This window comes from Rhinopithecus bieti, unplaced genomic scaffold, assembly GCF_001698545.2.
Source record: "Rhinopithecus bieti isolate Rb0 unplaced genomic scaffold, ASM169854v2 scaffold_22, whole genome shotgun sequence".
Taxonomy (NCBI): domain Eukaryota; kingdom Metazoa; phylum Chordata; class Mammalia; order Primates; family Cercopithecidae; genus Rhinopithecus; species Rhinopithecus bieti.
Window position 1 is genome coordinate 561,032 of NW_016803136.1, and position 13,085 is coordinate 574,116.

The 13,085-nt window shown below is 42.4% G+C and overlaps 1 protein-coding gene across 1 annotated transcript in view; it reads right to left on the bottom strand.

Annotated features, from left to right (window-relative positions):
• Nucleotides 1–1,180: 1,180 nt before the first annotated feature.
• The window catches only part of GLOD4 (glyoxalase domain containing 4), a 22,154-nt gene continuing 10,249 nt past the window's right edge, over nt 1,181–13,085 (bottom strand). Inside the window, exons 5-9 of the mRNA XM_017863863.1 lie at nt 11,079–11,215; nt 9,863–9,949; nt 9,485–9,598; nt 9,309–9,395; nt 1,181–2,099 (exon numbers count right to left, since the gene is read on the bottom strand). Of these exons, the coding sequence (XP_017719352.1) occupies nt 2,034–2,099; nt 9,309–9,395; nt 9,485–9,598; nt 9,863–9,949; nt 11,079–11,215 (491 nt within the window). The 3' untranslated portion in view covers nt 1,181–2,033. The remainder of the gene's footprint in view (nt 2,100–9,308; nt 9,396–9,484; nt 9,599–9,862; nt 9,950–11,078; nt 11,216–13,085) is intronic.

Here is a 13,085-nt window from a genome sequence, read left to right on the forward strand (position 1 = left end):
ATCTCAAAAAAAAATAAAAAAAATAAAATAAAATAAAATAAATAAAACAAAAAATGCAACAACGCAAAAGACATGACAAGCAATGAAATAAATAAAAGGAGGTAGATCTCCTAAAGCGAAAATGTCCCGTGCAGACACACAGCGTTATCTTGCATCCTGCATGGTGCCCACTATCATGCACAGTTGTATATTTAGGAGAAAAACGTTTTGGTACGCAAAATACAAGATAAGCAGATAAAAGGGAAACCAGTGTATGTTATTCAGTCATTCAGTACTTATATAAACCACTTATTTTACTATAACAAACTTCGAGGGCCACATTATAGCAGTCCAATACACTAGGAAAAGGCGTTTCTTTTCACGAGGACAATATTACTAGAGATGAACATTAAAAATTACTTAATCTAATAGGAAATAGGAAAATTAACATACATTCTAAAGAGAAGCAGAAGTTTATCTGGTTATTCAAAGTTCATATAATAATTTCCACATGTATTAAAAAAAAGCTGGGCACGGTGGCTCACGCCTGTAATCCCAGCACTTTGGGAGGCTGAGGTGGGTGGATCACCTGAGGTCGGGAGTTCGAGACCAGCCTAACCAACGTGGAGAAACCCCATCTCTACTAAAAATACAAAATTAACCAAACGTGGTGGCGCATGCCTGTAGTCCCAGCTACTTGGGAGGCTGAGGCAGAAGAATCGCTTGAACTTGGGAGGCGGAGGTTGCAGTGAGCCAAGATCGCGCCATTGCACTGCAGCCTGGGCAACAAGAATGAAACTCTGTCTCAAAAAAAAGAAAAGAACCAATTACCTAGAGGAGGGCCATATATAACTTGGTTTGCTTTGAAACTCAAGATTGCTTCCCCAGGATACAGAATTTAAGCTGAATGAAAAGCTGTAGAGCTGGATGATAATTTCTTTCTCTCAGTGAAGGTATAATAATAGTATCACACCTATAAGAAGATAACCTGAAATGCAAACAAAATTTCCATGCCCCGCGCCCTGCCAGTAAGGGAGGACAGCAGAGGTTATGATTTACAAGTAATTCTACGTATGTTCTTTTGGAACCAGGATCTTCTGAGTCAATTCCTTCCAATCTCCTAAGTTTATTTTTAAAAATCCAAACCTGGCCACCACTTGAAATGATGAGACTTAGAGACTGGTGTAACAGCTTGATTTTGGAAGCTTACTTTAGAAAAAAAATTAATTATTCAATGAATACACAATATAATGCCATTTCGAGTGATTAAAACCTGTTATATAGAACCAAACAAAACTACAAGAAAACATTTTTAAAACCTTTTCTTCAGGCTGAAGAAAGTGTTTAATCCATTTTAAAGAAATCTCACATGATGTTCTGTCAGGATTAAAAATATACACAGAAAAAAATAAAACAAAACAAAATATATATACAGAAAGAAACTTGCACAGAGCCAGGTGTGCAGCAACGTCACACACTCATTCCTTTCTGTTTCCTCTGGATGCTCAAAATGTAAAAGCAAGTAAGATGGGGATGGTTAACCAAACCTTTTGGTCCAAGGAATAAAATTTCTTTAAAAAATTTAAAATGTCAAAACCTGCCAGAAGATAGCAGAACAGCCTATCATTATCAGGTGCTGGGAATGGCACCATGACAAGCCATTAATTTGGACTGACTTGAACAGCTGCTGTCATAAAATCTGCATGATTCAAAATTAACCCTAACCATCTGCAATCCCAACCAAAGTCATGTTTCATGCCGCTGTCCTAGTCTGGACAATCATCTGTCACTAATTGAACACAGTTATATACAGAATGTGCAGTCCCAGCAACACTGTAGATTATAGCAGGCGTTCTCTACCTGCACTCATGGTTGGATTTCATTTGTAAAATATATCAGAGCTTTCAAAGATTGAAATACACAGATCTGCACTACCCAAGCCTCCTTGCCTGTAGGGGAAACAAATCAGAAGAACATTTATCAGGAACTGACACGTCACGCCTCACAGGTGCTGGGCAGGAATCACAGAAGCTTGCTCTGCATCACGTCTTCCATTAACCTGAAGCTTTGGGTTTATTGTGTTTAGCAAACCACTCGTCACTTTTATCTGCTGCCATTGCCTGTAAAATAGAAAGAGAATAAACATTTACTCCAAGTCTGAAAAACAAAAGATACAGCCCACTTTATACCTCACTGTACTGACCACAATAAAAAAATTAATATTAAAAAAAAAGATCCAACTCCCCGCTCAAAAAAAAAAGAGAAATAAAATTTTTTGTTAACATTTAAAGAGTATTAATCCAGTACAGAGTATTACGTTCAATGAGGCAAGAGATACTGGTGAGTAATGAGCCACTATGGACCCTCACTCTGCAAAGTCAAGGGCAAACAAAGCCTGTAGCCAGGAAGTGTGGCTGGCAGACCAACTAGACCAGGGACCCGCATGCCAGGCAGTAGGTAAAAGAGAAAGTCCTGCCACTCCACTCACAGCATCTGGGCAGACACTCAAGAATCTTTAGTATCACGAAACTCAGTCTGATAATGAGGTCGAATATGAAACTCTATGTGATGTTTTAGTAATGAAGCCTGGAGTGATTCCTTTTTCATAAGTCTCCTCCCAGCCTACTCTTCTGATGTTGGTTCTGTTTAGTTTGGGCATCTTAATTAAAAAGGAAGCCTTGAGCCGTGCCCAGTGGTCACACCTATAGTCATAGCCACTTGGAGGATGAGGCCAGAGGATCACTTGAGTTCAGGAATTCGAGCTCAGCCTGGGTAACAGAGTGAGACCCTGTCTCATATATATACATAAAGATACAAATAAAAATACATAAATAAGTAGAAAGCCTTAACAATAACGTTTTGGTTCCACAAGCATCCCTTTAGTTGTTTAGCAAGAACAAACATTCATTTACTTAGTCAAAAAGAGCTAGGTACCATGCTGGGTTCAGGGGTGTCAGCAGAGACAGCTGGAAGCTTTGAGGAGTGTACAGAACAGCTGAGAACTCAGATATGGAAACAAGTATTTTGCATAACAGAGTGTGTGTATGCATGTGTGTGTCTTGAAGCATTTGCTATAATATCTACCTCAGCAGGAAGTCACAAGATGAGTGGGCAATTGAAAATGAAGAAACAAATATATTTATTATTTAGCAACAGTGAAGGTGAAAGTGGCTGTCTTAGGAAGTGTAACTCAGAGATGGACCGTTTCATTTCTAAAATATCTTAGTACTATCTGATTTATTATCTTGATGAAAGTAAGTATTTAAAAATCAAAGATACGCTTTAAAAAACCACAGCTCACAAATATGCATGTTTCTGTCTTTTAGGAGCCATAAAAAGTAGGAGGAAAGAACAATTAAATGATTTGGAGAACCTAAGAAAGCTTTTTTTTTTTTTTTTTGAGACGGAGTTTCGGTCTTATCACCCAGGCTGGAGTGCAATGGTGCAATCTTGGCTCACTGCAACCTCCACCTTCTGGGTTCAAGCGATTCTCCTGCTTCAGCCTCCCAAGTAGCTGGGATTACAGGCATACGCCACCATGCCCGGCTAATTTTTTGTATCTAGTAGAGACAGGATTTTACCATGTTGGTCAGGCTGGTCTGGGACCCCTGACCTCAGGTGAGCCACCCACCTTGGTCCCCCAAAGTGCTGGGATTGCAGGCGTGAGTCACCACACCTGGCCAAACCTAAGAAAGCTTTTAAGTGTTGAAGGACAATTAAAAGAGGAGGGGGAAAAAACCCGTTGGGTTGGATGCAAGAAGATGAATCTTAGCTAATGTAACAGTTCAGTGGGACTGGAATGGGGATGGGTTAGGGGACTTAGGGAGGGAGGCAGGACAGAAGGTCAGAGGGTAGAGAATGTCCAAATATGTCACATGCTCTGTCAGAGAGTTTGAAATTTATCTCAGAGGCAAGAGAGAGCTATCAGATTAAACAGTTTTAAAAATGACTGGATGTTTGCTTTGGGACAGACCGTAAGGTGACAATGAGGCTTTTCAAAGGGAAAGCTGAAAGGCAGAAGAAATTTCAGAGGTAGAACTCACAGCTCTTGGTGACTAACAGCTAAAATAATTTAAGGATGAGGAGAAATAATGTTCAAAAGTGACTGTCTGTAAATCTAAAACGTCTATTAAATATTAAAAAACAAAACACAACAAAATAACACCAAAACCGGCTCTGAGGATTCCAGTGGGAACAACCAGGATCACAGATACGCTGTCCTGTCCAGGGAGGGAGCAGGGCACAGAGGAAGAAAAAGGACTGACGGTAAAGCCTGAAAGGCGCTCCGTCCAGGCCCTGCCTGCTCCTACTCAGTGTGTGGTCCTCAGGGGTGAGGGGAAAGAACTTCATCACCATCCAAGCCCTTACCTGCCACTTAGTGTATGGTATTCAAGGGTGAGGGCCAATGACTTAATCATCCTTAGTCTCGGCTTCCTCATTTGCAAAGGCTGATGCTATCAACCTACAGGTTATGGTACGAATCAGAGAATGTATATAAAGCACTTAAGGCTGGGTGTAATCCCAGCACTTTGGGAGGCCAAGGCGGGCAGATCACCTGAGGTCAAGAGTTCGAGACCAGCCTGGCCAACATGGTGAAACGCTCTCTCTACTAAAAATACAAAACCTAGCTGGACATGGTGGTGCACGCCTGTAATCCCAGCTACTCGGGAATCCCAGCTACTCTCCTGAGGCAGGAGAATCACTTGAACCTGGGAGGCGGAGGCTGCAGTGAGCTGAGATCACGCCACTGCACTCTAGCCTGGGCAACAGAGTGAGACTCTGTCTCAAAAAAAATAAATAAATAAAAATAAGGCACTTAAGAATGTATTGACATAGTAGCATTTATTTCTTTTTATTTTTATTTATTTACATATTTTTAGTATAAATAGAGAGTTTATCTGGGCCAACCTTGAAGACGGCAACCCAGGAACATAGACTGAGGTTTCCAGAATCTACACTCCCAAGTAGCCTTTATTTAATATTACTGGAAGAGGAATGGATTTGAGGTAAGATAGGTCATAGACACGCTGAGTTTGATACATGGTGGGTTTCCTAAGTGAAGAGGTTCTCGGGATATAACGTTGGTCTGGACAGAAAAAGTACTACACATAAGAGAAAAAGTTCATAAGCTGGACTTCACCAAAATAAAAAATTCCTGGTCTTCAAAAACTCAATTAATGGCTGGGAAAAATACTTGCATTTGCAAGTGATGAAGGAACGATGAGAAACTATGGTACAGAGTGGAGGTAAGAGTCACATAAGGGTCGGTCATACTCTCTTCGGTTGTGCATATTTGGAATTTTTCAGAGGAATGACTCTTCTTCATCGAGGTAAGAGTCACATAAGGATCTGTTGTACTCTCTTCGGTTCTGCATATTTGGAACTTTTCATCGTGAAATATTAAAAGTTATTAAAAAATGGACAAAAGACTTGAACATAAAATTCACAAAAAGAAGTAAATGGCTAATAAGCACATGAAAAGCTGCTCAACATCACTGAAATATCCCTGCAGTCATCAGGGAAATAAAAATTAAACCTTTGTGGGGCTGAGCTGGAAGGATCACTGGAGTCCAGCCTGGGCAACACAGTGAGACTCTGTCTCTACAAACATAAAAAACATTAGCTGGGCATAGTGGTGCACCTGTAGCCCTAGCTACGTGGGTGGCTGAGGCGGAAGGATCACTTGATTGCACCAATTAAACCATTTCACATGTGCTAGAACAGGTAAAAAAAAAACCACAAAAAGCAAAATAAGTGTTGGTGAGAATGAAGAACAACTGGACCTATCATAGACAAACAATAGTCCTATTACTTTCAATGACTGACACTTTCTTATGAGGTAAAAGCAATTCTACTCCCAGATATTTACTCAAGAGAAATGAAACATTTATCTATCTACAACAAGATTTACACAAGAATGTTCATGGCAGTCTTCCTTAGATAAAAAATCTAGAAACAAACCAAATGTCCACCACTGGAAGAATGAATTAGCAAATTGTTATATTCAAAAAATTGAGTATCTGTCAGCAATAAAAAAAAAACAAAAAAAAAAACCATCAAGCTGTGATATGCAGTTACACGGCGGCAGAATCTCAAAACCACGTTGAGCAAAAGAAGCCAGGCACAAGAGAATACTGAATGATCCCATTTGTATGACGTCCAAGAATGAGCTCACCTACAGTGACAGAAGTCAGAATAGCGGCTGATCTGGGAGATGAGAGAGCCAACTCATTGGAAGTGGGCATGAGGGAACTTCCTGGGAAAATGGTGTGTATTTTGAGTAATGGTTGTATGAGTAAACACAACTGTCAAAACACATTTAAATTCTACCTAAATTATGCCTCATCGACAACAACCACTTGTCTGAGCTCAGGAAGGAGTTAAAAACTAGAAGTGAGGAAGCTGGAGCAAGGATGATGGAAGTTCAGAGCAGGGGTAAGCAGAGTCGCAGGCAAGCCCTCACCAGAGTAGAGGAAGAATGCAGAACGGGAAAAACGGCAAAGCAGGGCTATGGGTAAAAAACACTTTGGGATGAGACACAGAAAGAGGTGCCCGTGTCTGAGGAGAAACTGTCAGGGAGATGAAAATGGCAGGATGGCTGGGCGCAGTGGCTCACGCCTGTAATCCCAGCCCTTTGGGAGGCAGGGGCGGGCAGATCACCTGAGGTCAGGAGTTCAAGACCAGCCTGACGAACATTGTGAAACCCCATCTCTACTAAAAATACAAAAATTAGCCAGGCGTGGTGGTGCGTGCCTGTAATCCCAGCTACCAGTTACTCAGGAGGCTGAGGCAGGAGAATTGCTTGAATCTGGGAGGCAGAGGTTGCAGTGAGCTGAGATCGCGTCACTGCACTCCACCCTGGGCGACAGAGCAAGACTCCGTCTCAAAAAAAAAGAAAAAGAAAAAGAAAATGTCAGGATCGCCAGGGAGCAGGAGTTCATCAGTGCTGTGGAAGAGTGAGCACAGGCTGGGTGTGCTGGCTCACATCTATAATCCCAGCACTTTGGGAGGCCAAGATGGATCAATCGATTGAGCCCAAGAAGTTCGAAACTAGCCTGGGCAACATGGTGAAACCCCATCTCTACAAAAAATACAAAAATTAGCCAGGCGTGGTGGCACACACCTGTGGTTCCAGCTACTCGGGAGGCTGAGGTGGGAGGATCACTTGAGTGTAGGAGGCGTAGGCTGCAGTGAGCTGAGATCATGCCACTGCACTACAGCCTGGCTGACAGAGACCCCGTCTTAAAAAAATAAAATGGGCCCAGGTGCGGTCGCTCACGCCTGTAATCCCAGCACTTTGGGAGGACAAGGCAGGCGGATCACCTGAGGTTAGGAGTTCGAGACCATCCTGGCCAACACGTTGAAGCCCCGTCTCTACTAAAAATACAAAAATAAGCCAGGTATGGTGGCATGTGCCTGTAATCCCAGCTACTCAGGAGGCTGAGACAGGAGAATCGCTTGAGCCCAGGAGGTGGAGGTTGCAGTGAGCCAAGATTGCACCACTGCACTCCAGTCTAGGTGACAGAGCAAGAATCCATCTCAAAAAATAAAATAAAATGGGCCAGGCGCAGTGGCTCACACCTGTAATCCCAGCACTTTAGGAGGCTGAGGTGGGTGGATCACTTGAGGCTACGAGTTTGAGACCAGCCTGGCCAACCTGGCAAAACCCCGTCTCTACCAATACAAAAATTAGCCAGCATGGTAGCGGGTGCCTATAGTTCCAGCTCCTCGGGAGGCCAAGGCAGGAGAATCGCTTGACCCTGGAAGGTGGAGGTTGCAGTGAGCTGAGACTGCGCCATTGCATTCCAGCCTGGGTGACGGAGCTAGACTCCATCTCAAAAAATTTAATTAATTAAGTAAGTAAATAAAGAGCGAGGAGAAAGAGTCTGGCAAATTTGTCAGCTGAGAGGATGACTGAGATTCTATCTTCCTTCAGAATAAAATGTATAAAGACTGTATTTTCTATACATTTCCTGCTTTAACGTTAATTGTGCATCTACTATTATGTAATTTGCCAAGCTCTATAAACTATAACAAGCTGATGAGATAGACACTCTTATTTTCTGAAATTTTTGGATAAGGAGACTAAAGTTCAAATAATTTAAGTAAACTGTTTAAGGTCAGTCACATAGTTATGTGACAGAACCAAGAAAGACAGATCTGTTCCTTTAATCACTCAACAAAGTATTCGCAGAACGTCTAGTACACGCCAGGTACATGCTAGGAGCCAGGATCCAAAAACTACTTTGAATGCTTCTGAATTACTGAGTTTGATGAGAATCTAAAAGTAGTTGCTATATTTGGCAAGAAACAAAAGCACTTCACTGAGTAACGAGAGCCAGTGCACAACAGACCGAAGTGAAAACGGGAGGCGAGAAAGAGAAACGGTGCGCACTCAGGGTTTCAGAAGAAGAAATCTGGAGAGGGCGTAAAGAAAGGGATAACGGTGCCGCACTCCAGGGTTCAAGAAGAAGAATTCCTGGAGAGGCGTAAGAAAAGGGAAACGGTGCGGCACTCAGGGTTTCAAGAAAGAAGTTAAATCTGGAGAGGGCGTAAAGAAAGGGAAACAAGGTGCGCACTCAAGGGTTTCCAGAGAAGAAATCTGGAGAGGGCGTAAGAAAAGGGAAACGGTGCGCACTCGCGGTTTCAGAAGAAGAAATCTGGAGAAGGGCGCGTAAAGAAAGGGAAAACGTGCGCACTCCGGGTTTCAGAGAAGAAATGCTGGAGAGGGCCGTAAGAAAGGGAAACGGTGCGCACTCAGGGTTTCAGAAGAAGAAATCTGGAGAGGGCGTAAGAAAGGGAAACGGTGCGCACTCAGGGTTTCAGAAGAAGAAATCTGGAGAGGGCGTAAGAAAGGGAAACGGTGCGCACTCAGATTTTCAGAAGAAGAATCTGGAGAGGAGATATTGGGTCAGTAAAAGGTTTTTAAAGGATGGGAGCTTTCAGCACCTGTTTGCATGCTGGCGAGAATAACTCACTAGAAAAAAAGAGACTGATGCTGCAGAATGGAGAAGAGATGATCAAAGGAGCTGCAGAGCTGAGGGGGATGGGATGGAGGCATCTCCATGCAGAGAGCAGAATAAGGACGGATCCAGCAGCAGTGCTTCCAGGGCAGCCTGAGGTTGTGGCAAGGCACAAATGTTGAGTCTAGACAAGCGGTCTACACAGGTGGCAGTGAAGACATCGGTCCTTGGCTCTGGTCAACCCAACAGCGAAAGGACGTGGTTCTGATAGTAAGAACCTGGACCCTGTTGTGTAGGCCCTCCCACATACACTTAATGCCACCCCCCTCAGGCCCATGGTGACACAAATGTAGAAATGACACTTACATCATCCAACAATTTGCTTCCCTCTGGATCCACCTTAGAAAGTTCTCGAAATGCTTCATCCCCAACAAAGCAAATTTCATGTCCGTCCTACACCAATAAAGAGAAAAGACACCTGCCAAAGACATCCTTGAAGAAACAGGCTGGTCCAGCCTGCCCCCTGCCTGAGGAATACTTACAGGGTCGGCCAGAATGACCACCTGTACTGTTGCTTTCCCTGGGGTGTCCAGGCTCACCAGGGGAGTCAGAATCTTCTGGTTCTCCCTTTTCATCAAGTCTTCTACGTCTGGCAACTTGAGGAAAACAAAGGGGCAATGTGAGCCAGGGGTCATACACGACTCAGGACACGGCCCTCGTCGGCCCTAGAGGAGTATCAGACACCAGAAAGAACCCAGGCACCGTGTGTTTGAATTTACTATCTCAACTGCTCTTCAAACAACTGCTGACCTTGATACTGAAGCCACAGTCAAAAGGACCTAGAGAAGGGAAGGGCAAGGTTCTTAGCTGGCTTGAACGAGCCAGTCGCAGAGCTCAAACACTCTGGTATCAAGCATTACCTCTTTCTGGGGGCAAGAGAAGGCAATTCTTCCAAAAGCTGCTGCGTGGTCCACTGCACCCTTGACGCCCTGGAGCTCCAGCTTACACTGAAATAGGAAAGGGGGTTATTTTTTGGAACAGGTTCTACATTACATGTACGTGGTAGAAAAATTCAAACAGTATATACAAAAGGAATAAAGTAAAAACTAAGGCTCTAGCCTACTCTCACCCCGGAGACTAGTAAGCAGTTTCCTGTGTGTCCTTCTAGAAGCACTGCACATGCACGCATCTATGTCTTTTTTTACACAAATGGTAGCATAATTTACAAATTATTCTGTTCCTTGTTTTTCTCCACTTAATGTCATCGTATCAATACATAAAGATTTGCCTCAATCTTTTTGCTAGCTACGTAGTAATCCATTCCACGAATGAACCGTAAATTACTGAAGTATGTCTCTAATCTATAGGACACTGAAATTCTTACATGTTGTGATTACAAACAATGCTGCAACAGACAACCTTGCACACACTTCTGTGTGCCGCTGTGTGCTGAGCACATCTGTAAATAATTTCTAGGAGTAGAATTGCAGGGTCAAAGGGCAAGGACTTCATCGTGCTCAAATGATGGGTTATTAGCAAAAGAAGGCGAAAAAGATCTTGCATTAAATCCATTCAAGGCGCCGGGCGTGGTGGCTCACACCTGTAATCCCAGCACTTTGGGAGGCTGAGGAGGGCGGATCACGAGGTCAGGAGATCGAGAACATCCTGGCTAACACGGTGAAACCCCGTCTCTACCAAAAATACAAAAAATTAGCAGGGCGAGGTGGCGGGCACCTATAGTCCCAGCTACTCAGGAGGCTGAGGCAGGAGAATGGCGTGAACCCGGGAGGCGGAGCTTGCAGTGAGCCGAGATCGCGCCACTGCACTCCAGCCTGGGCGACAGAACGAGACTCCATCTCAAAAAAAAAAAAAAAAATCCATTCAATCTCTTTGATTAAGCAATTCCACTTCTGAAGAGATATATCCGCAAATATAAACAAGGTAATATCTGGGTGGTGAGGTTATCATTTATTTTCATTTTCTGTTTATCTATATAAATATTGAAACACTGTGAAGAAACTATGGGAACAACCTTCATGTTAACCTCATTCATATAGGTTATAAGCCATTTAAAAGCTTCATTTATAAGCCAAATTCAAAGTAACAGGTTAGTTATTCTTCTCCAAGATTGCTCACCTGGTTATCGGCATAGCCCAGCAAAGCCCTTTGCTTTTCTTCATCTTTTTCATAAATTTTCATTCCCAGTAGATCACACCAGTAGTTCAAGGACTTGTGAAGATCAGACACTGCAAGAGTTACTTTTAATACAGGATCTGTTGGGGATAAAGCAGGAACAGACAGATCAATTTAATGGAATAAAACAGAAAGACCAAAACACGCTCATGAATACATACAAATTCAGTTTATGTTAAGAAAGGGATTTTAAGCCAGTATGAAGTCAGGTGCAGTGGTCCATGCCTGTAATCCCAGCACTTTGGAAGACTGAGGCAGGAGGACTGCATGAGCCTAGGAATTCAAGACCAGCCCAGGCAACACAGTGAGACCTTACTTGTATGAAAAATTTTTAAAAATTGGCTGGGCGCAGTGGCTCAGCTCACGCCTGTAATCCCAGCACTTTGGGAGGCCAAGGCAGGTGGATTACCTGGGGTCAGGAGTTCGAGACCAGCCTGGCCAACATGGCGAAACCGTGTCTCTACTGAAAATACAAAAAAAAATTAGCTGGGTGTGGTGGCGGGTGCCTGTAATCCCACCTACTTGGGAGGCTGAGACAGGAGAATCACTCGAACCTGGGAGGCGGAGGTCGCAGTGAGCTGAGATGGCACCACTGCACTCTAGTCTGGGAGACAAGAGCAAAATTCCGTCTCAAAAAAAAAAAAAAAATTAGGCTTGGTGGCTCATGTCTGTATTCCCAGCCCACTTGAGAAGCTGAAGCAGGAGGATCACTTGAGCCCAGGAGGTCGAGGCTGCAGTGAGCCAAGACTGCACTACTGCACTCCAGCCTGGACGATAGAGTGAGATCCTGTCCCCCCCCCCCCCCAAAAAAACAAATGAGAAAGCCTAATTATTCAGTGGATGGCAAGCGAAGAAGACTGGCTAATCATTTGGTAAGGAAAAACATCTTTGAAATAAATGACAAAATACATTCCTGATGGGTTAAAAAAAATAAGTTTAAAAAACGAAATCATGAAAATACTAGATACAGATGATTATTTATACAATTTTGAGTGGAGGAAGATTTTCTTTAAACCTGACACCAAAGATAGAAAAACTATGAAGAAAAAAATTCTGCTACGCAAATTACACAAAATGGAAAACTAGACAACAAACAAAAAAAGGAATTACAATCAAAACCAGAGGATACAACACAGTAGGGGGAAAAACTGCAATATATTGGACAAAAAGTCCTTAATATGTAAATCACCTGTAAATATTAACAGGAAAAGAATGAACATGCTAGAAAAATAGGCAAAAGGCACAAAGCAATAATCCACAGAAGAAGGAATTAGAATGGTCAATTAACATATGAAAAAATATTCAACCTGACCCCCCCAAAAAAACAAAGAAATTAGAATTCACATAAAATCTTTTGTTACCTAATGTGCGAATAATGTTAAAGGTTGGCAGTGTTAACTCTATTAGTGTAGAGGGGAAAATCACAATCTAACACTACTACTAAAGTGTAAATTAGTACATTTCTGGGCAATAATTTGAGAGACTGTACCGAAAGCTTTAAAAAATGTTCATTGCTTTTGAAAGAACAAGTCAATTTTCAGCCACTCAAAAGGTGACTGTGGATGTATGACGGGCTTTTACCACAAAGACATTCATCAGTGTTGCTTAGAACGACAAAACACTAGGAATGACATAAATATCCAACAACAGAGAATTGTTTATCTTCCTACAACGTGATAATACAATGGAATTCCTATAAAAGGATATGAAGAAATGTATACACTTAATTATATATATGTATTTTTGACAAAAGATTGGAAAGATATACTCTAAAACGTCAGCAGTGGTTCTCTCTGGATATATGGGTGTGTGCATTTTGTTCGGCTTATCTGCTTGTCGAAGGAAAAAACTTGATTATTTTGTAAAAAGAATAAAAGCCATATTGAAACACCTACTGTTGTTGGAAACTTTTCACATTTAAAGTGACTTTTTTTTTTTTTTTTTTTTTTT